Here is a 26501-nt window from a genome sequence, read left to right as displayed (position 1 = left end):
TCGAGGTGCAGTAGTTGTGGAACAAGCTTCCCCTGTCCCAGGCTAAATCTTTTCACAGCTTGACCCTCTAGGCAGACCAGCACTGTGCCAGTGTGGGTTGAGGCCAGCCAGGGGAGTGTGCATAGCTGCAGTATCCAAGACCATTGGGGACATTAGGGAGGTGGGTGATCAGGCGGCCGGGACAGCACGAATGGTGAGTGGATTATCAGGAGAAAGAGAAGGTGAAGTCAAACCTTGTGAAGTTTTGAATGGGATTGATACAGATGAGAGACTGATGGTGCCGCTGAGGTGAATTCATGGAAGGAACGTTTACCTGCGGCGGTGTGACGGTAGTGTATATGAGGACATTATGGAGGAAATATGCTTTGCCTAGGCAGCTATGGAGACAGAGCTGTAAAGCTGCTTTTTTCAGTTCAAGTGTAACTCATAAATCAATATAAAAGAGTAAAAGCTGAAAAGACATTTGGAGAGGCCGAACAAAAGACTAGTAAGAGTCCTTAGTTGAGCGTTGTGACTGTTCCGTTACGACATCACAAAGTAACAGAAGTCCTGACAGCTTGTTTTATGTCTCAGTTTCTGCATACAGGCTGTGTGCATTTCTCTGTGGACTGAGTGCTTTGATACTTTTACACTATTAATATAGAACCTAGACCTGCTTTATAATCAAAAAAGACGTGTGGTACCTTTAACATGGCATTTCATTTGGTGAAATAGTGATGATTTGGTGTAATAAACATGAGAATACAGGCAGCAGCAGAAACAACAATTATTGTATCCTTAATAATTGTTAAAATATGTATTATATATCTATGAATTTGGTCCAGAGAGGCACTTTAGCCAATGAGGATAAAAGGGGCAGCAGCTCAAATCATTGTGTGCCTGCCAGCAAATATTCACTTCACTTCTAATTTATCTTTCTAACAGATTGCTATGGGATGCAAAGAACATGCAATCTCCTACATGTATGACATTCGAATCCCTTCAATATTCAAATTTCTGTCCCATCAGAGTGGAGCGTAATTGAAAATGGCAGAGTGTAATTTTGGACTCATCCGGCTCGCACCACGTGAGCTGACAGCAACAGTCACCTGTGTAAAGGTTTTTTTTCCGACTGGGGATTTCTTGCTGCTCCCTCCTGGATATTCACTGCAGGAAAATAATCAGAGAGTGGGCACACATAGACAGGATGCCACAGGCTTACTTAAAGGCTGAGGGCATAAGCTGCTGCTGTGAGGTGAGGTAGATGGGTGGCGGGAATGTGGGCTGTGGGGGGGGGGGGGGGGGCAGGATGCAGAAAGGACAAGACGAAACATTAAGGAGGACAGGGAGGGAAGGTGTGGGAAGACTAATAGAGAGCACAGGGAAATAGATGAAGAAAGGGGGGCACAGAAGAGGAGGGGATGAAAGAGATGAGACACATAGACGACCGTTTGGAAAATAGGTGTGGAGTGGAAATCTGGGTCTGGGTAACACAGTCAGGCAGAGGCATATTTCAGCTAGAGAAGAAGGGCCAGGTTTAAGGGCTTTGCTGTCAGCAATCCTTCACAGATACACCTCTCACACGGCAATTTAGGTAAGGCAGGGTGGACCACATCCCTGCTAATCTGTTGTTCTGCTGCCAAGAGAGGGATAAAGGCAAGGGAGCCCAGAATCTTTGGAGAGAATTCTTGAACCTCAGTGGAGCAGCTACGACAAAGCTGCCCGGCTGGGAGCCAATGAAGGGAGATACCCAGAACCAGGCAGGGGTTTCTCTGTGGAACTCCCGCCTCTTATGGGCCTAATTCACTAGAGTTACACAGCAAAAGCAAAGAGCGCCACATCTCAAAATCAAGTTCTGGTCTTGGGAGTTTTATTGCCCACGAGAATCTAAAAATTGCATTTTTGGCCACAAGAAGCTGTGAATAAAACAGAATCATACATATTATCCCCTTATGTAGTCGATCTGGCCTTTGCAAGTGGTTGCTTATTTACACATCAAGCAGACGGAACAAGAACATTAGCATTCATTTGTAGTCATGCCTCTGGCAACCTGATGAATGGAAGTCCAATATAGACACGCCCCATAGCCCTATTTAACTCTTCAGCAATTCCTGAGAAGAATACCTCTCTGTAGCTGCTAAATGCTTCAAGATGCAGGCCTATGTTCACCGGCTCGTCAAAGAGAGCCATATGTTGTATTTCCAGTCACCTTTTTTTTCCACAGTTGCTGTGTCTCATATCAGATACATCAGTCAGTACACTCACATATAGACACATTAAACTCACTGTATGTATTGAGTTAAAAAAGAGGTTAAAAATCCAGCGACGCTTGCAGTGTACAGAAGAACTTTATTGTTAGACCAACGAGTTTTCAGTTTCATCAGGGTAGTGTGTGAATGTCGACAGGGTAGCGTCGTCTCAAATCACACACTGCCCTTGTCAAATCACCGGAAATTTCTGTGTGACCCTTGTGTCATGCAACATGGAAATTAGGCCGCCATCTGTCTATCTGTCCATTTGTCATCTATGTGTCCTCCTTCTTCGGTTGCCGTTTTCACAAGTTTGAAAATATGTTGGTGGTCCCTCACCATCTGCTATGTAGCCAAGATGGCGACCGTTGAGGGTAAGCAGTGACAGACGTTTCACACTCTATTTATTGACTGTTTTGAGTACATCATCTGGGTACTTACAGTGTACTGCACGTTAGCGTACTTGTCAATGTGCACGCACTTAAACGCAGTCACAATTGCAAGTGTTAGTATGGAAGTGCATGAAATTGAGACAGAGCAAGTGACTTTAACCTCACCATTGCTATGCAGTGGGGTCCTAAATTGTGAGACCAGTTTTCCATTCACTTGAATGGAAATTGGAATTATTTTGGAATTATTTGTGATCAGTTTAAAAGCTCTAGACCTTATTGACCCTAATTTGAGTCCATATTGCCAAACTAGCTGATTCCCTCGCTTCCAACCCTGATGGTAAGCTAACCACTTTCAGGCGGAGGTGTAGATGCTCTGTGATTAACCACACTACAGTAGCTAATTTTGTATCATGCATCAAGTTCATTCATTTACTTTAAAACCTAAATACACATGCTCATAAAGGAAGGTTAAGCTAAATGCAAGCGTACCTGCAGCATGTTATTGCCATGTGGATATCCACTGACCTTAAAGGGATACCTTTTGAAACATTGCTATTTTTCAAAGTTGATTAAAGGCAGTGGGTGTGTGATGGACGACAAGGAACGTCTGAATCAAGAGGAGCTGCTCACTCTTACCTCAGATCTCATTAGGAGTCTTCGGGGGTAATTAGAGAGTAGTGACCTTTATTTAGATGCTATGACTCAGGCCTTGCCTTTATTCACCTCAGCAACTGAACCTATGTTGAATTATAACTGCCTGAATTATGCTTTACACCTTCCTACTGTTTTTTTCACAGAATCTATACTCAGATACTTACAAGCAACATTTGTAGAAAAAAAGTAATAAAAAGCCAAAAATAACTTTTTCATTTGTAATTACATAAAAAAAAACCAACCTTAATCACACCATGTTTGTATCTTCCACATGAGTCATTTTAAAACCACAGCAGACACGAAAACAGGACAAGGAACAAACTCTCAAAACCACACCTGCTGTGCCATAACAAAACATTACCTCCTACCTGCTGGTGAGTCACAGTCCTGAAGCACACACAACAAAATGAATGTACAGGAAGTATCACATACTGTAGTGTGTGAAATTTAATAAACGTGACTTATTTTGCAACGATAGGCTGAAAAGAATAATTATAATTGATTGAACACACACATAATATTATTTACTTTTCAATACTCCTGGACTGGTGGGAGTGGGGGAAGCCATCTCGCCAACACATTTTAATGGAGTGAAACACCCGTGCATGCGGATGAAAACTGTCAGTACTCCACCGGCAAATGATGTTACATAAGAGAAGTGGGATGTTTCATATGGGAGCCTGATAGCGCTTTAGATGGTGGTGGATAGAAATAAAAGAGCCAGATAAATCTTGTGTGTAGCTTCAGGAGCTGCACAATGAGAACATGAGGCTGCCAAAAGATTACCTCAAAATTTTTACAGTCTTAAACTTTCTAACTTTTAATGATCTAATGTCATCGGTGATTTCCGTCATACTTCAGATCTAAAATCGTATCAGATTAACAGCAAATCTGAAAAGCTTTTGGAGCAGGAAATTATACTTTTTCGAAGTGCAAAAAGGTCACTGACAGAAAAGAACTGTGCACTCATGGTTATTGGGAATGAGAGGGAAAATATCTCATGAATCCCATTATTTTTATCTCGAGCTAAAAGAATGTATCATATAGATGCGTTTGTCTTTCTGACCAAATGACAGAACTTTTTTTTTTGCTCCCGACCCATAATCTCTTCAGTTCAAACGGTCGTGCAGTTCAAATAGGGAAGAATTTTACTCGCTCTGGAAATGCATGAGAAACGTTTGCATCTCTCCAAGGGCAACGTCAGTGTGGTCGAGGTCACACATGCCTGGAATATGTTAAAACCCAGTCAGGGCTGGACTGTGGGAGAATGTACAAAGGGTCAGAATACGTATCCAGCTGACTGTTGGCAATGCAGAGCATCATGTTTGACAGGATCTTTGTTTCAAAATAATAATAAAAAAAATCCATCATTTAAAAAAGTGACACCTCCTCCAAAACATTGACTGACAGCAGTAATTGGTACACAGCATGCATGAATACTTTCCATAAAGGGCTTACATAACTCCAGTCCTTGTGGGGAAAAAAATATCAGTGTAAAATCAACTATGATTGGCTGATTTATTTGATTATTGTGCTACATGTTGATGACACAGCTGTTAGTCCATGTCCGAGCAGTTTAAAGATCGAGTCAAGACTGAGTAGAAACAGGCTCTGGACCAGGTCGAGGGACTGAACATTGTCCAGTGAATATTGGCCTTAATTGTTTACAGAGAGAGTCAACTGTGATATAACTTCAATCAACAGGAAACAGGAAAAATGCGTTATTTACTAAAATTGTGATTGCAATTGTAAAATAGAACAAAGTGATATGTTTCCACACATTTGTGCATAAAGCCACATCTGAAAATGAATCTCAGTGTAATTTCAATCAGGAGAACTATCTTTAGGTCAGTAATGCAGGGAGCACACTGCCTGCGTTGTGTGTGCATAGCAGCTCGCAGGTGCATGTCTGCTGTGTCACTGCTACTGCCAGATCTTTTTTCTACATGGAGTTTGAAGGCTGCTTGAATGTTGAATTAATTTTGATTATAAATTCATTTTTGATTGTTTTTTGACAGAAAGTGTCAGTGTCAGTCTCCACATGCAGCTGCTAAAATGCTTAAAAAATATTTTTTCATGCCTGTGACATATAAAGGTCTATCTTATGTAGTATTGCTGATATGCTGCTGATGGGAGTCCTTGATGCGCGTCATGTTTGAAAAATAAGAAGGGCGCTGAATCTCTAGATCACATGACACAGCCACGAGTCGGTGTGTCCGCTCCAACCCATTAACATGGATGCTGAAATTAAAAACCAAGACGTTCCACAGCCGCCACTCAGCCGGTGTGTTATTCACAGTTTCTTCTTGTAATCAACTGACTGCGAGTGTTTTCGACAAACCGATCAGATTTCACCAGAATCTCAACCAGCCAATCATGTTCTTGCTGTCAAACTTTAAAATCTGTTTTCCTCTCTTCTGCTGTCAGCTGTCATTTCAGTGCTTATTGCTGAGACTTCAGCCTTCTCCCACATTCTTCCCATCACTACCACCACCACCAGTATCTAGACCACTGGGGTGCATCCTATACAACACACAGCCTCACCCCCTTGATGACATCACGGTGGGGTCTAATTGCTGAAGACTCACATCTATTGCAAATGGCAATTAAAATGTATTTGCTCACAAAGAATTAAATCTCTCCTGACTGAAATGCTCTGCTGGTACATGCTAAAGACACTGTGCGGAAAATATGAATTCCTGGCATCTAAATAAGTACATTGAAAACTGAAGGGAATGTGTCACCCAATCCCCAGTGGAAATGACGTCCCTGGATCCTGCGACAGGAAATGAGGCTGATGAGAACAGTAAACGAAAACATTAAAGCTGCGTGATGTAAACCTTAACACCATAAAGTGAAAGATGCTAAAACTCTCCACAGAGCTGAGCTGCAGAGTCGGTGTGAGAAACTCCTTTCACAATATTTCACATTAGTAATTTGAGCTTTGATTTTTGCAGCTTTGAAAACATTTAAATTGACAACATTTGAGAGGAAGGCAAAAAAGAAAAAAAAAAGAAAAACTCGACTCAGCAAACATTGCATTCTGTAACAGGCAAGACTGGTAGCCAAGAATGAGACAAGTACGAGACAAAGAATGGATTTGAGGCCATAACCCTGAATAGTGCAAGACTGGAGTGCATGATCTTCATAAAGCGCAGTGAATTCAAAATAAAAAGAAAGTTCTCGGTGTCAACAGTAAGAAAAAAAAAGGATCTGCAATACACCCTAGCATAAAAGTAAAAGTCGAAAGAATAAGAAACAGGGAAGAGAAGCTTTCTTGCGTGTGAAGAGCAAGATCACTGAACTGGAAATATATTGTCTCTCATATGTTTGTCTTCTGCCCTCAGTGCTTCTATTTATTCTTGTCCATCTGAAACATCAATAACAAAATCACTACTTGCAATCCTGGCATCCTGGTTCCTCACTTTAGAGAGAAACACACATTGATTGCGAAGTTATACATCCTCCATGTGTGGGCAGATGCAGAGAGGCATCAGGTAATTTGATGGTGGAGTAAGAAAAACTCAAATTTAATTTACCCGGCGACCAGGCAACATGATACAACATCCCCAAGGACAAACTCTGAGTCATCAATAAATGAGATAAGGAGAAGAGCATCAGATAATTGCCTTGGTATCTTTTGCACATTCTTGTACAAAGGCTGAGACACACAAACACATGGCGCAAACAAACTTTTGGCTCAAAACTGTTGGCAAAGGCTGAGGACTATAACTCTAAAAAGGGGGGAAAAAATTAATTTACATAATTTTTCCTCATTAAATTCTTGAGGAAAATCGAATCAGGGCCGAGACTCTGACTACCTCAGGTATAACAAACAGAACGGTGATTCAATACTGCATCGGAATGAGAGTGAATATCACTAACTGGATATCTGAAGTATCATAAAGTACCATCTGAGATGAAAAGTCGAAGCTTCTGAGTTCTGCCTCTAATTTGTTCTTTCTTTCTATTTTTGTATGTATCCCAAATGTGCAGTCATGTGCTGCCACGCTCTGTGGCTGCGTTGTTATCTCTCTTGTGGCGCCTGTGCCTACTGTAGATGTGGCATTGATCACTGGCTTTGATCCCTGAAAAACCTCACATAATAATATGCACTCTCATCATCACAGCCTCAAAGTCTCTGGCAGGCTTTTTGACTCGGTCTTTTTTCACTTGTGCTTCTACTTCTCAGCAGCTCTGTTTTTCCCCTCTGCCTCCACATATCCAACAGGCAGATACAATATGTTGTAAAATATGCTCTTAAGCATGAAGTTTTCAGACTTGACTTTGGAAATAGACCTCGCTGATTAACACCGTAAGATACAGTTGAAGGTCAAAAAACAGCCATCAGATTTCCAAGACTACAAGCAGTCAAATAGAGCACTATTTAATTGACTCTAATATCTAACAGAGATAAGCAGCTATAGTCCTGCCATGCTATATTAAAGGGGCTATTTGTAAGTTGGTGGTTTCTTACCGGGAGCGGGTGGTGGTAATTGACACTTGACAAGAGCTTTGGCCATCATTGCGTTTACAAGACAAGAGGTTATAATACGCCCTCTAATTAGCAATAGGTCTTCAGAGTACACTGGAGGCTACAGTGAGTTGCTATTGGAAAGTGATGAGACAGGCCGGGGCTAGCTGGTTAGCATGCTAACTTAGGTAGAAGAAAAGAAGTGATAGAGGCAAGAGTTAACATTGGTGTTGCTTTCCACAGCTGGAAACAGCTCTTGGTGAGTAAAGGAAAAGGTTTGATACTAAACTTGCAACATTTCTTCTAGACTAGTATGTAAATAGCTGTTAATGTTAATGTTAGTTATGTAGCAAAAGCAAAACTTCTTTAAGGGCAGTAAATGGATGATGAAGAGGCAGATCTGTAAACTGGAATCTGTGTGCAAACTGACACTTTTTTAACAAAAATTTGTTACTCAATGAACCTGAAAAATAACTTGTTCAAAAACATTTCCCAAGACTCAAGGTGACATTTTCAGATGGGTGGTTTTATTGTGCCAGCAGTTGTAAATGGAGAGTGTTGAAGACGCGGAGTTGGGCGTCAAGAATATGAATGAAAGGAGTAAAAATTAACCTTTGGAGGGACAGAACGAATACAGAGAAATGCACAAAGCATCGATATCGATAAGATTTCTAAGTTAGAGCTGACAAAGGATTTCTTTATCTGTACATGAGTGCACAAACTTTAACAGAATATTACTCGCCACAGAACAGATTTATCTTCCTTCCACAACTTAACAGTGCCCACTCATTAACTGATTAGATACACACCTGCCTTCACTTTCACTGATTACGCAGATGATCTACATGATCACCGCGAGACCAACGACAGGAAAGGAAACGTCAAGTGCACCACAGTGCACTGAATACTAACAGATCATAAGACGCTTTGTTCAACATCTGTGATGTGGAAACATCAGTTTTCCACCGAGTCAGAGAAAAGTTAAAGTGTGGGTCCCAGAGTTATAAAATCCTAGCGCACCCTGGAGCACCTCTCCTGCCATGCTGTTGCTCCTGCGTTGTTCTGCGCACAATCGGCAAAATAACAGGATGACATAGAGCAAGAAGAAAACCGCAACATTAATTTTCCAACATTTTATGATATGGATTAAAGAGTGTTCTATCAGTTTTCAATAATAAATGTAAATTGTGAATAGAGTTAAATCATGTGAATGACACTGATTGGATTTATTATGATGTGTGTTTATAGCAAAAGTAAATGAATTGTTTAATTTGACTAACTTGTCAGATTTGTCATGTTGATACACTAACTACTTGTTGTTGTACTAGTTGCTATTACAGTGCTATTACACTGCAATAGCAATGGTAATTGAAGTTATTTACATTCATGATAAACCACTGATGTATGAAACTTAAAAAAAAAACTTGTGTTGAGTTTTGACTTTAACGTGTCTCTTTAGTAATAGTCATGGTCATGAAGAGGAGTGTTGTTCGGTGCTGAAAGAGCCGTAGCAATGCGCCCACACACCTGCTCCCCACAGTGCAAGTCTGGCTGATGCTCACCACCTCCATCATCTGGCCCAAGTGGCTCTTCCACAGGCTCAAGTGTACCTCCATCTCTAAAGCAGAAGTTGTGCAAAATGGCACAACAAGCAATGACCTTCACTGCTAAAGCTGGGTGTACCTGCAGTGCCTTGAAAAATATGGAAAACCACCACACCACATAACAGACCTTTTGTGTGTTTCCTGTGGAACCTGTATGGTGTTAACGTTACCCAACAAAGATGTCCACAAGCTGACAATGGCATTCACACAATGGAGTGTAACAATTTCCTGTCAGGGCAGCATGCTGGGGCAGTGGTTAGCACTGTCGCCTCATGTCAAGAAGGTTCTGTGTTCCAACCTGCCGGCCCTGACAGGCCTTTGTGTGTGGAGTTTGCATGTTCTCCCCGTGCCTGCGTGGGTTTCCTCCGGGTGCTCCGGCTTCCGCCCACAATCCAAAGACATACAGGTTTAGGTTAATTGGTGACTCTAAATTGCCCGTATGTGTGAATGTGAGTGTGAATGGTTGTTTGACTCTATATATCATCGCTGTCATAGACTGGCAACAAGTCCAGAGATGGGTGTTCATCTTGGAAATAAAGATAATAAAACTGATGCATGTGACAATACAATCCCCAGAAGAGGATGTAATCTGACATCATATATGAGGAAATGGTTCACATCTGGGAATTCTGAAATGATTGCAGCTAGCGCAGCAGAAGCAGCATGTCTCAATAGTCTCAGTCTAGCAATTACCCTACTTCTTTTTGATGGTGAGGAGGAACACAGAAAAACATGAGCAGCATTTCCACTGAGCTCTATGAGGTGTTTTTATAAAGATACAGCTTTTTTTGATGGAGCAATTGTCTGGTTTTCAAATCCATTTCATATTAGCAGTGCTACTTATTTAGCATTATATACATTATATAATCTATTATTTTTTCTGCTTATGCTATCTGCTATATTTGATAGTGTACGAACATGTCAAATTATATGTGTTTAGTCTTCTTAATATGTGTCTTGTTTGTAATATGTGTCTCTGTGTTTTTAACATGTCACTGTCATATCCCCCTGACTGGAAGAGAACGATATCTTGCTCCCATGTATGCAAGTGTATATTATGGAAGTGACAAATAAAACTGTATGTGATTCTGATTGTGATTCTAGGGCTTCCCTTTGCTCTCAAAACAGTCTCAGTTCTTTGTGGCATTGATTCCACAAGATGTTGGAAACTTTCCCCTGAGATTCTGCAAATTTCTTCAGATTTGTCAGCTGCACATTCATGTTGCCAATCCCCTGTTCCATTTCATCCCGAAGGTGTTCTACTGGACTCACAACTGGTGCCTGGGGAGGCCACTGAAGTTCACTGAACTCACTGTCATGAAACCACTTTTGCTTTCTGACATTATTGAGTTTATGTTCGGCCACAACCCCCCCACCCCCTCCCCTCCCATCCCCTCCCATCCCCTTCCATTCTCAGTCAGCAAGGTGTTACTAAGCCCAGTGAAATGGGACACTAAACAGACAACAAGAAGCACAAGTGAATAAAGTTACCCTGTCTACACAAGTCAACAAAAAAAACAATACAGCCAAAACCATTAGCCCACGCTAGCATTGCCGTGATATGGGCATAGGTTTACAGCAGGTTAGCTAAATTATCATGTCTACTATATCCGGTCACTAATTAAAACAGACATGTAACATTATGCAGCCATGAAGTTACTTACACATTGAGTCAAGCCGTAGCCATACTACTCCAAGTCAAGCAATGGTTCCATTCATGGCTTCATGGTCGGACTGGGACAGAAATTTACCCTGGGATTTATTCGCTGGGATTAAGGCGCAGGAACGGCACTGACGCAGCTGTTAAATTCACTAATGGAGCCGGTTAAAATCTTTTTTGCTGAACCTATAAAGGCCAGATTTTGTATTTTCCTAGATATCACCATCCCCATCACATAAACTGAACAACTGATTGCAATCCTTGCTTCCCGGTGGTTTGTGGCTCCAGTTAAAACTTTAAATCCACAACATCTTCTGACCTCTCACATCAAAGGGCGTTTCCATCCACAGAGCCTCTGCTCCCTGGATGCTTTAGTTTTTGGCTCCACTTTGAGTAAAAATTCTAGAGACTGTTGTGTCTCTGATGTTTGATGTGAACATTTACTCTACATGCATAGGCAGGTATGCAGGTGTTCCTAATAAAATGCACAGTGAGTGTAATAATCTATTTTTTAATTCCCTGAATAATAAGTAGGCAGTAGTGACTAATGATAGTGATCGAATAATGAAAATTTATTATCCACACTCATTCAAATAGCAGTTGAGGCACATTATTGCTTTGGTTGTGGTGAACACAGCAGGCTCAGATGTGTGTCAATGTGTGCCCTGCTATTCTTTTTTCAGTTTGTCTTTTCTTTCATAATTCCATCTCTTCCCCTTTTCTCTTCACCTCATTAACCAAACCACAGCTTCCTCTCGAGCCTCTGTGATGCTGCTGGCCCACTTACTGAATGCTACCTATTAAATCTGAATGATATTAGAGTGATTAACTCACCTTCATCTCTGAAGCTAACAAACTCTTTTTGATCTGATTGTATATTGTGTATTTCTGCTTTCTGTATTACTATATTTACTACTATATTTAGTATGTACACAATGCGCAGTCCTGCCATACGTGTAGCCCTGATTAAGCCTGTATAATTTGATTAAATCATTTACATGCGAAGGGGAAAAAGAACGACTGACTAATTGAATGGGTCAATCTCCTCTCTCCTGTATGGCACCCACACGGTTCATTACTATACATCTTTCCAGTCATAAACCACAGTCACATTACTGCCTTGGCTTTCGGTCCCATGTAAATTTGCCATCGAATGTACAGCAGCTGAGACTCGTAAAGGCTGGACGCACGCAGCAGGGAGCAGCTGTGAGAGTAAACATATCAGGAGTCCAACTTATGAAAACACCTGTGGACAAGTGTATTCCAATACTTGTACCAATAACAAGTGGATACAACAACAGCTCTCGACATTTTTTTTATGAACTGAAAGTGATGCATTTCGGTTACAGTTACATTACGATGATCGCTGTGTTCAGAGATGTCACTTTAGATGTCAGGGATCAATGGGCTGTTGCAGCTCAGTCGCTGTAATTTCCTGGACAGCGGCGAACGTGTTGTCAGATGAGAGGTTGTTAAGTCTGTCAGTCATTTCAGCTTCCTGTGACAGTGACTTATTCCGGGGTGAGTTGATTGGTGGGTTTTTCCCTAAATGGTTAGATAAGTGGCAGTTTGCAACTATTTGAGAAGACTGGTTTGAGTGATACTGCACATCCATGAGATTGAAGGCTGATCAGATGCCGACACACTGCTTTAAGACTGTGAGGAAGGAGTTTAACATGTAACTCATCAAGCGACAATTATTTTATCCTCCCCGTTGACGGTCACAAAAACAATCACTACTGTAAAAAAAAATACATCTACTAGGTATATTCACTTTCTTGTAAATCTCCAACACAATGTGTCAGCAGATACAGCCCCTGAAATGATTGTTTTCCGGGGAGGGGTTCCTGACAGAGCTGAAAACTGGTTCATGCTGGAGAGGCCATCTGAATCCTGTCCAAACCTTTCCGCCTCACTCAGACAAACACACCGTGATACCACACAAAATATGATAAGAAACCACCGACAAAGCTCGCACTGGCAATAATTACATTTTAAACTAGAATAAGCGCCTTGCGGTTGTATCCCCCTGCCAACCAGCCAAGTTGCAGGCATTACAGTCACAATCTCCCCCGCCTGAGTAACTGCATTGAATAATGTTTGTGCAGAACATTATGACGCCACAGTGAAGCTGACCTTTGACCATTTGGCTATAAAATGTCATCACTTCATGATTTTATCCGTATAGACATTTGTGTTTAATTGTGTCATAATTAGAACACCAATTTGTCAGTTATGGCCAAAAACATGTTTTGTGAGGTCACAGTGACGTTGACCTTTGACCATCAAAATCTAATCAGTACATCATTGAGTCATAAGTTGTGTCCGAAATCACTCACTCGTTCACTACTCCCTATTCACTACCCAAGGAGCTCAATTTAGAGGACTATATAATGAGCTCATCGTTAAAATGAAACATTTTCGGGTCATTTTGGCTGCACCGTTTTTCTGTCTTTCGGCACGGAGGCATACAAAGGTGCTGTGAGTGACAGCGACTGGGAGAGATGTGGTGTAACTTGACAGAAAAAAGAATCTCATAAACAGTACAAATATAGCCTACCTCTGGAGACGCGGTGCTCAGCAGCAGTTCTGGATGCTTTGATGCCGAAGGGGAACTTTACCTTTTATTACAAACGTATCTAAAAGGTCTTGTAGCTAATGGATGTGATATACTTCACCACCTACCTCAGTTTGAGTCATTATGCACTTATTAAAGCCAACAGGTCAGGTGGCAGCGGTTCACAAGGTGATGTAAAATGACCCACTTTATATCATTATATGTGCATGAAAGCTCAGAATGATCAAAGCTTAAAGGAGGACTGTCAGGACCCCAAGAAAGTTTAATATAGGAAACGACACACACCAATTTATTGCTCCAGCCGTACTTTTAAATTACATTTCCAACCAACGGTATCTACTGCATATCAAGATGTACTGTTTGAATACTGTCCTCCTGTTTCACTCCTGAGATGCAGATTTATGCAAATGTTTCACCTCAACCTAATTTGCAAATTTCTGTCATATGCAAATGTAATATATGCACATATATTGGATTGCATAATTAACATAAAATAAAAACACACAAGTAAAAATAATATATAAAACCTATTAGAAATTGAAGAAATCTCATATGTCTTGCCAATACAAATATGTATGTTTATTTATGTATGCTTATACTGTAAACATATCCGTCCCAAAGCCTGTCAATATATGTTGGTCCAAAAGTTTGAGACCCATTTCCAAGAATGGAAAGATAGACATGTTTAAAGTGAGAAATTAAGAAGAGAAAACAGTAATAAACATTTTTATAACGGATTTTTGTGTTGTTTTATAAACTTGTCATTAAAAAATATGGTCGCAACATGATATACCATATAAAATTCATCATAACCACTTTATTTTATTATTATATTTATTTTTTATTATATGTACATATACAAATTTTACTTTGGGTATTTCATGTTCTTTCTTCATATATACTGTATATATATATATGGCGTTTCTTTTGAAGGGAGCGAGTCCATATATGTAATATATGCACATATAAAAAAAATAAAAACATACAAGTAAAAATAATATATAAAACCTATTATATATTGTAAACATATATATATTATATATATATATATATATATATATATATATTATATATATATATATAATATATATATATATATAATAAACATATATATATATACACGTCCCTTATAAGTGACATATATGGCAACATCACTCTTGACATTTACATTTACATTGCTGTATGGGGTATTACTAAACATCAAGCTCTTATTGTGCAATTTTCAGGAATTCAATTCTACTTCCTACTTTCCTCTGTTTCTATTCTACTGTTCTGACTTTTTAAAACTAAACTTATTGTCTTTTTGTTTAAGTATAGCTGCATCTTACAACAACAACAACAACAACAACAACAAAAAGCTTGTTCACCACAAAATATGACAGTTATCGATTTACTGTGTCCCTTCTTGACTTCAATTTGGTCATTTGCAGTTGTCCACCACTTTCAATATGTCCACATGCAAAACGCAAGTGTTGAGAATTGATCCAAAAGAAAAAAAAAGAAATCTTGAACTCTTGAATCTAGCTTTCCTCTTTGCCTGTGCTGGCTATGCTTTTTCATTTACAATCGTTAATAGTGTCTCTCTTAATTACATCTTCCAGCTGCGGTGCACATAGCAACAGGCAGCACATGCTACTGTTCATCACATCTGTTTATGTTAGACTGACTTTTTCCCTGTCTCCACTGCTTGGAGCACCACTGACTCCTCGGGCCGCCGTCACATCTGTAACCAGCCACAGACATTATCACCAGGACCTCAAGACCAGCCTTAGGTGAGGAGTTAGACAGCTGTGCTCTCCAGCTGTGACTTGTGTAACTCGTTTAAAGCACAACTATCTGGCTGATTAATTATAACATCTGTCTGAGAAAGCGGCACCCTGTGGGCTCTCAAAAGTACCACACTGCTTTTCATCTCACAAGCTACTGGTAAAAGGTAGAAAAGCTTTACTGTCATCAGGGCGAAGGGGTTACACAACTAAAACGTGTGACAGAGCAGTTTGGATTAGCAGGTGCAGAGAGGATGCGCTACACAGCTCTCTGTGTAGGCAAACCCACACTCAACTAAAACATTTCCTTGGCGCTTGTCTATATCTGCCACACTCTTTGCTCTGATGACTGCGCTCAATGACAGCGCTTCCAAAACATCAGTGCAGCTAAAAATGCTTATTGTTTATTCTGGATTAAACATAGCTGCAGCTGGAGCCTTATAAGAGTGTTAGAAAAATGTGTCAGTCTTAGGTTTGATTAATAATGTTTTACAGTTGAAATGAAAGAAACAACAGGCTAACATCTTCTGTCCCTTCTTCACTTTCTGACTAACAATAGCCTGTTCCTATTCCTGTCACTCCAAAGATCATTCATTTCTCTCTTGTGCAGCACTTTATGTCTTTTAAATGCCTTCATTTTATTTTCTTCACTCAGCAAGTGCTTTGAAAATGCAATGAAATCTGTAAGAGCTCCACCATGATGTTTCTTGTGCATAATTAACAGAGAGAGAGCTAGGCTATTTCCAGTGTAGAGATGTTTGGCCGTCCACATCAGCTGACTATTCCCAACACAGAATAAAGCATTCAAAAACAAATAAACTCATGGTTTTCCAGTTATAACCTAAATTTATAGACCACCGTTCAGACATTTGGGATGTGCACAGAAGGGCGATAGGACACCCGTAACCATAATGTCATGACAGCTTAAACGTGCTATATGTAAGATTTCTCTGCTGGTGGTGGTGGTGGTAATGGTCGCTTACTCGTCCATGTGTTGTCAGTTGCCTGTCTTAGTCCTAGCTTGTTCCACAGAGAAACACTAACTGAGACCACACACTTACTGTAGCTCTATATGACTTATCAACTACAATTACCACCTCCCGCTTGTATTGTAAGGAAACATGGTCACAATCTCGCCTTCCTGAGTCACAGCGTTGAATAATGGCCAGAGGTGTTTTTGCCGAACATCATGATGTCACAGTGAAGTTGACCTTTGTGCCAGAGGATTGAAATTCCCTCTGGGCGTTCCTGATTTATCACATTCACAAGAACGTGAGGTCACTGTGACCTTGAACTTTGATCTTTGCGCACAAAAATCTAATCAGTTCATCTCTGTTTGAACATTTAAACAAATTCCCTTGAGGTGGTGTTAAGATATCACATCCCATATCAAGAGACCAATAATGTGTTTTGTGAAATCACAGCGACCTTGACCTTTGACCTTTGACCACCAAAATCTAATCAGTTGAGTCAAAGTGGATATTTATGCCAAATTTGAAGAAATAGTCTCAAGATATTACTGAGGTTTGAAAGAAACATAACGGGCCTCATTCACCAACCATTCTTAAGAGGAAATTTCTTCTTAAAACCCACTTACGGGTTTGAGCAAAATAAGTGGTTATTGCGTTTTCTTCTGTTCTACAGTTATATAATATTATATTATTTAAATTACTAAAATTAAATAACTTCTGTTATTTTACAAAGCATTATGGTAAAATAAATGACCACTACATTAACACTTAACTGCTCGTTTGCAGCTGACTTCCTGCAGCAGTAACTCCACTTCAGATCTATTAAAGTTCCTTTTGCGTTTGACGTAGAGTTTTCTTAAGAATTTTCTTAAGAGCAATTTAAGAAAGAATTTAAGAGAATACTTAAGAAGATATTGTTGAATGAGGCCCAATGTCTCCGTTACATGCCAGATGTTACATTAGTCGAAACGCATATTTGTTGACTTCAGTGAAGACAGGCAGCGCTTCACTCATAACAAACTGTGTCAATACAGGATCTAATAAATATGAATCATCATCCACAGGATCATGAAAGAAGATGCAGCACATCAGTTTGATTTTTGTAATAATGTGATGCTTATTCCATCCAAAGCCATAAGTCTGAGTCTCACACACACCAAACTCCACACACACACCTTAAACTGATCAGCAAAGTATTGATTATGGGGTCGGACACAATTCAGTTAACAGTCATAAACAGAATAACATTGTGAGCTGCGTCACATTAAAACAGTCTGACAACTCTCCAGCTTGTGAGCAGACACATCCATCTTCAGTACATTGCACCATATAAAATCCAGGTTCTGAGAAAATCGCTGGAACTAATAACTAATTCTCCACTCTCAGCTAACCAGGAGGTATCCTTCTTCAGATAGTGAACATTTCCACCCATTACTTCTGTGATTTATGCAATTTAAGGCACAAAAACAACGTTTCATGTTAATCTTCCCATCTACCCAAGATCTCAGTCATTTTTTTTATGTGCACCTACATCGGACTGAAGACATCGCTGGAAACCCGTCTACACCTTGACTGTGATTGTCTGGCTGAATTAACATCTAGCGACCAGACCAGTGAATAACCAATAAAATAAAAGAAATAGCTTGTTAGTATAGACCAAGTATATTTAACTTCAAACGCGTTTAATATTTGCATGAAACTGAAAATTCATATCAACTAAAGGTCAGTGGAGGAAAAAGCGAGACTTTGAAATTTAGCTACATTAGCCACAGTGAAGCTGTGGCCTGTGGGTCTGAGGGAGAGCTACAGTGGAAAAACGAGAGGAAAATGAGATGAGGAGAAGTCACATAACAGAGTGAGAGGGAAAGAGAAACCGACAGTTTTAATAATATCATGTAGGGGGAGTGGGGGTCTGTCGTTGTGCTGAATATGTTATAGGTCCCATATTGGATAAACTGAGATTTTTATGTCTTTTTTTTTTATTATAAATCAGGTCTAGGTTCTATATTAATACTGTGAAAGTATCAAAGCGCTCAGTCCACAGAGAAACACACACAGCCTGTATTCAGAAACAGAGCCTTAAATGAGCCGTCAGGACTTCTGTAACTTTGTGATGTCACAACAAAGCAGTCACCGCCCTCAGTCATGCCCCAAGCCCCGCCCACCTGGACCCACCATCCAACCTTGCAGGATTTGGTTTCTCTGATTGTTAACCTGGAATCTGCCATATTTTTATTCGATCACTGAGAAAACAGTCAGTCAGACCACAGACAGTCAAACAACACCGAACTATTGTTGCTAGAGCTCCAGAGAGAAGCCTGAGAGAGAGATGTAAAACTATGTTGAGATGGTTTTTTATTCTTAAAACCACAAATATATCTTCTTATGGATAACACTTAAAATAAAACACGAGAGAGGTGTAAAATATGGGACCATTAAGGATGAAAGAAATCAGAGAAATCTGGTCAGGATTTTAAAACTCTTTTAAAAGCCTTGTGAACCGTCGTCTTTCCTGTTTCCTGTTTGAATCATAATGCCCAGGAAATATATTTCATCCTCTTTAAATCTAGATTAAACTTTGTTATTTAATGTATGTTACGTTATGTAATTTTGCTGCAAGTAGCTGTGGTAGAAGCAGGATAATACCCTCCACATTGTACGTTCCAGGTTCCCTGTAATTGTTGGCATCATTCATTTTTTAAATTTCCATAGAGACATAATTCTGCTCTTAATTTATTTACTGTTATTTGGTTGAAGAATGTAAATTTAATTCCTTCCAGAAAGGTTGAACCACCCTTGTGTCTTCACTGAGAATGTATACGAGGGGTGAAAGGTCACAGGATGATGATAGAATGGGTACAACCTTCACTTTTCACTCCCTCCTTAGTCTTGTCCTTGTTCTTTATTGTCCTTTCCCTCTCTTGTATTTTATCAGCAGTGTCGTCACTCACTGATAGCTCTGACCTTCTTCAGTTTTTTGGGTTTTTTTTGTTTTGTTTTTTACCAGTATTCATTATGTCTCACTGCTATTCTTGCTGTAAGGAAGCACAATTAATGCTGGTGTATAAATAATAAAAAATGTATTAATAAATAAAAAAATACAACAGAAAGCGAACATCTTCCAATTTAAAAAATAAATTCAATAAATAAATATTGAGTTGATCCACAGTTCAATATCAAAATTGACTATTAAATTATTTATTCCCCAAAGCAATATTCACCAACAAAACAAACAATGTTCTGTTATTACCAACATTTCAGTGCTTACTCAGAGACTGTAAAGGGTTCATACTTACCAGGATCTGACTTGGAGAATGTGTCCACATCCAGAAGATTCCTGTGGAGACAGACAAAGAACAGAAATAAATTGATTCTTTCAGGCTTTTTTTTTTTCACTTTATTTCTTAAATAACATTTTCATCTTTTGTTCTTTGCTCTCCTGACAGTTTCTAAAAGTCTCAGCTAAACCCTAAAAGTAGTTAATGGGCAAATTTAAATTGCTCCCCAGATTACTGCGTGGAACCATCTCAAAATATGGTGCTGCCAACCTCTGCCCCAAAATGCAGACTGCATTTACACCAGGTTACTGATTAAAGGCTGATGAAGATGACCTTCAGGAGGAAGAAGATAAGGACGCAATAATAAACAAGCCATTTGCCTTCATGTTCCTGAATTAACTACTTACTGTAATTAATGTCTGCCATACTATCAAAGTGGCTTTGTTTCATATGCTGTGTTTACAACTCTAAAAGTCCCGATTGTTATCAATATGAGTGAACACACTTCACATTTTAGCATTGTTGCAAACATTAAGTGGAGGTTACTGAGACGGACGGACTTTAATGCAGCGCCTTAGTAATTAATTCATTATGAAAAGTGTAAGTTTCAGCAAAAATGTACATGCTCTGTACAACTCTCACGTCCAGGGAATCTGGTGGTGTGGTGGAGTTTGAACATGTCTGTGTGAAAACTATAGACGTAAACTTACATCCCTTTAAAGCAGAAGTGTCCAGATTTGTAGCTCAGACTTCATTTGTAAGATACATTATGATGATGTCTGTGTTGGAAGCCCAGGTTTTTTATCATTTTACCTGTATTAAAATTTCATCTGATATATATTTTTTTCAAAATTCAGCCATGTCATGAACTAAATTGGGTAAAGACTGAATCAAATTTAAACACTGAGAAAATTAGAAGTGGGTGGAGCCTTGAGAGAAAAGCTCATTTTCTATGGGGCTGTAGGGGGGAAAAAGGTTTCTGTAGTGCACAGTTCAAAGTTATTGACCAAAATGTGAAAGTGGTTGCTGTAGCTCCGCCATGTGGTCAGTCGAGTTGGACTTCAGTTAGAGAGACTTGATTGATCAGCTTTGGCTGCTGCAGGTGTTCCTGAGATGCAGGAGTGTTTAAGAAATTGTTCCACATTTTGGGAAATTTACAAATTCTTTAAACTGAGAAGAAGTAGAAGTCAAGATCAATCATGCATGGAAAGCTACAGTCAGCTGCCAGTTATCTCAGCATTAATACTGGAAACAGGGGGAAACAGCTAGATAATAATCTATCTAATAATAATCTCCCTACAAGCATCTCTAAAGCTCATTACAGAGGGTGATGTATGCGACTATTAGACTATTTAGTCCCACATATAATTCCCCCGTAAAACCACAGCTTTTTGTTTGTTCCTCTCGTTTTTTGTTCAGATTAAACCAAGGACGTAAAAACATGTTAATCAGTGAGCTGTAAAGGTGCTGGCAGGTGGATTTTGTTATCTGCTGACAGAATCCGGATAACTGCTTCCTTCTGCTTCCTGTCTTTATATCAACCCAAGGTAACCAGCATGTGTTATTATACAACCAAATATCTTCCAAAAACCCAATAATTCAAGACAAAAAAAAAAAAGGATGTAAACTTGATAAATACTTAAGATGTCTGAAATGTATTTTCACAAACAACTTGATCATCTCTCTCCTCTTCTGGGCTCACCCCCCCCCCCCCCCCCCCCCCCCCCCCAGGTTTTTGGGGGCTGTCTAACTCAGGTGTCTGGCCATTTCAAGCCTGTCTGATCTCAGGAGGGACCATAAAGGACCAACAGCCATTCATTATTCAGGAGTGGATCAGAAAGACAGTCAGCGCACCACCAGGCAGGCAGGCAGGCAGGAAGGCAGAGTGACAGTCTGCAAAAAAAATACCCTGACTGGGTGTTTATGGGGAGCAGAGCAGCCAACCATTCAGCTAAGGCAGCCTGTCTCAGCCACATGTACGCACTGGTTCTGGTTCAGGGTTATAAAATCAGATTTTAATAATGTACGTACATTTCACTGGCAGCATTTCTAGCTTCATTTTGTGTAACAATTCACATCAACATCGACAGTTCCACCTGTGAGTGCCTGTGATTATCAGTGGTGGTCCACTGGGCCACTGGCTGCACACAAACCACCAGAGTCTGAAGGATTTCTAGTCACTTTCATGCATATTGGTGATGGGATTAACCATTTACCTGAGAGCAGAGGGCATCTGAAAGTAAAAGGTTACGCATGAGAGAGAAAGCACTTAAACACACTGAGAGGTCTGCTGCACCCAGAGCACCTGATAGATAGATAGATAGATAGATAGATAGATAGATAGATAGATAGATAGATAGATAGATAGATAGATAGATAGATAGATAGATGTTCTTTTGGTTTATACAAGCAGGTATTGGTGTTACATCAGATAAAAAAAAAACCTCAATATTCACATATGCACATTCACCACACACACAGTTAATTGAAATGACTTTGATGGAGCATATCGGTGATATTTGACGCGGCGCGGGTGAAATAACAGACTTTTAATCTGGGTTTAAAGTGGCATATATCTACATGTATGTATATATATATGAGAGTTACACCTCACCTGCACGACACGGTAACTTCTATTTTAGTTGCAGGGACTCTGGTGTTGAGAGGGTCGAATTCCCCTATTGAAGCCATCATCTCGACTCAAGACGCTGATGAGCCTCCGCGAAGAAAAAAAAGAAAGAAGAAACAAACAGGTCTGATCATTCACAGCGGGATCGTGATCGCGGTAAATCCATTGTCGAGATCTTCTCCCCCCTCCTGGTTTGTTCCGCTTCTGGAGCAGAGAGCGGCGGAGGAGAGGAAAGGAGACTGGGGAAAGAGACTGACGGACGGGGAGAGAGAAAGAGAGAGAGAGAGAGAGAGAGAGAGAGAGAGAGAGAGGCGTTGAAAGTTGTGAGGCAGATTTAAAGTTCATCCATCCTTCATGCGTTCACGGTGCGCTCCCCTTGTCTGTCCGGCGCCGAGGAGGAGGAGGAGGGGGAGGAGGAGGAGGAGGAGGAGGAGAGCGCAGCCAACCGGAGGCACCGGCAACAGCACGGTGCTTCCTCTCCCCTTGCCTCTGTGTGTGTCATTTATTCATTTACATGTAGTCACCTGTTACCTAGGCTGAAAACGACATGGTTCACTGATTTTTTTTTTCTTGGCTTAAACGTGCAAAAATTATAAAGCTTTTATTTCACGAATAACCTGAACCTCCTCATACCTTCTCCCTCCTACTCCTGTATCTGCATCTCCTCAGGACAAATGTCTGGCCTGATGATTAACTGTGAACATTCTCTGTTTCTGTGGCACCATTAAAATGCTTAAGTTTTATATTCAATAAAACTGATAAATATGCATTCAGATACACAGCCAAGTAGACAGTAAGATGATAAATGATACGCCCATAAGTGCATTATGTGATTGTGGTATACTGAGGCATAAAACAGTCATTAAAAACTTCATAGTATAATGAGGCATACAAAACGATAAAAGCCTCATAATATAGTAAGGCATGAAATATTAAAACAGTTTAAAAAGTTACAAAAAAATGTAAAACAGTTACACGCACAGACGGTAAGACTTCAATCAGTTTCAGCGTATCATGTGTCAGTCTGCTCTGTAAATGATTCCAGACAAATGGGGTGTGATATATGAAGGCTGCCCTATAAGACTGGCAGGCTATTTACTGCAGGAACATATGTACCCCCTGTACCCCACGTCCCGTGCACGGGATCGCACGGCCGCGCACGGTATGTAAAAACCCCCTTTTTTTCGAGAATCACCGAAAATAAATCATTTATCATAGACAGAAGCTGGAAAGACTGAAAGAATCGTCGGATTTTCAACTTTCCTACGGTCGTGAACTAACCATGTGTGATTTACGCTTCCGTCAGAAAATGTAATAGAATTTAAGCTTTAAATTACAATCGTTCCTTAAAATCGCTTCTGTCTACACGCTTTATTTAAAAAACAAATAATAAAAAAATCCCAAAATAAACATTTTTTTTTAGCTCTTGCTAAATCATTTAAAAAACAGTTAAAACTACGCCTCTCGCGCAGCCATGATAACGTCAATATCAGCTGACCGACACTACGTCACACTAACTTACGGAACTTACCAGGATTTGTTTGACAGAGCGAGTCTGACCAGAAGAGGCAAAACACAAAACATAAAAAGTTTGAATTGTAAAACACATTTATCATGATACAAACAGGATACCGACTGAAGGAAACCGTAACTCCGGATATCGAACGAGTCAGACGAGGATTCCGAGCCATTTTTAATCATGAAAGGACATGTGAGTTGGGCTATATCATCCTATTTCACGCCAATTTCATCATCACAGCATGATGTATCTGTATAATATGTGTATGGGTTATATATATGAATATCAAGATAGCTTCTGACAGATTTCCAGGTGAGTCAGAGAGGATTTTCAATCGCAATCGCAAGTATGAAATAGGTCCAGAAAGTGTGGTGTGGCACCGTGCCTGAAGTTAGACAGGAACTGATGCGGACTGGCATGACCACGGTTCCTCTGCATGCCTGTAGTAGTACTGTTGTATATAGTTGCTTTGAATAATATGTAAATAGTTGAAGGCGCCTGGTTTTTACAGTCGTAAACATGTCAATAGTTCAGTTTGTGTAGCAAGTGGAGCTCCCAGAATTATTTTTCCTTCATTCCTAACACGTGAGTACAAAATGCTGCATATATAACCTAGATTTTTTTAATTTTTTTTCATATAAATCATCAGGGAAAAACATATTTAGTTGTATTTATTCTAAGTGATTTATGGCACTATATACGTGCTTTGCTGCACAAAAGACATTTTGAACTCTCTCTACTTCTAGCCATGGCTGTGCTGTTTCCATTGAGGTACAGGACTTTATATTGCCGTGAAAAATTAGCCCACAGTGAGTAAAACGCCCGGAAACTGCTTGGGGTTCTGGGGATATAAAAGTCAGTCAGTCCTGAGACCATGACTTGGGCACAGGAGTGACGATGAATAATGTGGTATATTCTGGTGTAACCCTTTGTAAATGAATAGATATTAGTGGTGATCTCACATGATAGATAGGGATTAGTCACTGAAGTATCATCTCTCTCAAACCAGCAGATTCTAACATTTGAGAACCTAGTACCAGTGAATATTTGACATTTTTGCAACAAATTTTTAATCAGTTGATCATTTCAGCATTGGTTGGTTTCCGTTGCCTGTGGGAAATTATGAAACTGACATATATAGTTGGGGTCAGTAGGCACCCAACAACAGATTTTCTGCCCAGGGGGTCATTACAGGGTGAATCCGGCCGTGTTTAAATGCTGTGCAACAATAAGCTGGTTTATTTGTTACCGTGTCACTGAATGTTTGAATTAATTGTACAGTGTCTCCAAAGTTCACTGAAAATGAAATGAAAAGCAGATGTGGTGACACTTGATAATAAGGGCACACAACATATATTTAAGCAATGCCTACCAATGCTGATGTAATGCATGAATATATGTAGTATGTGTAGATCCTACATTTATTTACTAGTAACAAATGATCAAGTCACCGTGACTTTATGTGATTAATGGATCATCAATTAATAATAGTTAATTCACAGGTACATACATGAATTGATAATTGCTATACCATTTTAAAACAATTATTTTAATTGATGTATTTACATTGGTTTTGTTTTGTTTTGCATTTTCATCAAACTAGTGGTCAAATGCAAACATCATGTTGTTGCCTAACGGGCTTTATTTTCTATGGGACCAGGTTATTTTGATCATTTGTTCATGGTGAGCAACATAAATCATAATGATTCAGCTGTTACTTGAACATTACTTCTACATGATTTGCACTCTTATTGTAACATTATAACAGACAGCTCTGACTTAGGAGGTGGAGCAGGTCACTCATCAGTGTGAGACTGTGTGTGTGTGTTTGTGTGTGTGTGTGTGTGTGTGTGTGTGTGGCTTTTAGTGCAGTCCATTTTAAGTGTTACCACAAATGCATTGTGGGCCAGTCTTTGAATGATGCTCATTTTTGAATGACATAGAATTCTAACAATTATATGGATTTAATTTTTTTTTCATTGCATAGCTGCAGTAAGACACTGAAAAAAGATATTAGACATGAAAAGACGCGTGGGAGATACTGGGAATAGAAAGGTCTGCATATAAAGCGGTGTCTTCATTGTTTAGTGCAGGGACTCCCTTTCATTTTGGAATAGATTTATAAAACAAGCTAGGCAGTCATTATATTTCATTCATTGAGTCATGCAAATACAGGTACCCAGCCCACGTAGCTTTATTGACCAAGTCTGCTGACACATACAAGGAATTTAATATGCTTAAAGAAATACAAATACACACTGTGCAAAAGACATAGTTACAATCCAGATAAAGACATAAAAGCTAAACAAAGGTATCAAGCTAATTAAATACAAGTTCAAGAAATGCAGAAATAAATACTAAATGAAGTGATTCTGTTTACAGTGAAACCTGGGCTTGATGTCTTCTGGCCCAGCATACACCCGCTTCCACGGCATTGTCAGATGCTGACGTGAAAGCTGAAGCACCTGATTCATAAAGATAATGAGGAAACATCTCGGATGAACATTTTGTGCCAAGTCACAAAATGTTCATACAGAATGTTTTTGAAAAAATGTTCACTGAAATTACAAAATCTGCTTGTAGGAACTAAAGCATGATTAACATTTCTTAAGGTTACGTTAAGGCGTTGACAACTCTTGGTTCTGATCAGGGAAAGTTCACAGTCTTCACCAAAAATGAAAATCGTCAGCAGTGACATTGATATAACTCATCAAAACCCATCTTGAATGCTCAAGGAAATCTTTTTTT

General features: G+C 39.7%; 1 protein-coding gene across 1 annotated transcript in view; it reads right to left on the bottom strand.

Moving 5' to 3' along the window:
- LOC130175363 (copine-9-like) overlaps positions 1 to 22625 on the bottom strand; it is a 92948-nt gene extending 70323 nt beyond the window's left edge. The window contains exons 1-2 of the mRNA XM_056385809.1: positions 22220 to 22625; positions 19624 to 19664 (exon numbers count right to left, since the gene is read on the bottom strand). Of these exons, the coding sequence (XP_056241784.1) occupies positions 19624 to 19664; positions 22220 to 22299 (121 nt within the window). The 5' untranslated portion in view covers positions 22300 to 22625. The remainder of the gene's footprint in view (positions 1 to 19623; positions 19665 to 22219) is intronic.
- Between the last annotated feature and the right edge of the window lie 3876 nt (positions 22626 to 26501).

The sequence above is a fragment of the Seriola aureovittata genome, chromosome 9 (genome assembly GCF_021018895.1).
Source record: "Seriola aureovittata isolate HTS-2021-v1 ecotype China chromosome 9, ASM2101889v1, whole genome shotgun sequence".
Taxonomy (NCBI): domain Eukaryota; kingdom Metazoa; phylum Chordata; class Actinopteri; order Carangiformes; family Carangidae; genus Seriola; species Seriola aureovittata.
Note: the sequence above shows the minus strand (reverse complement) of the source record. Positions and strands in the feature narration are given on the sequence as shown.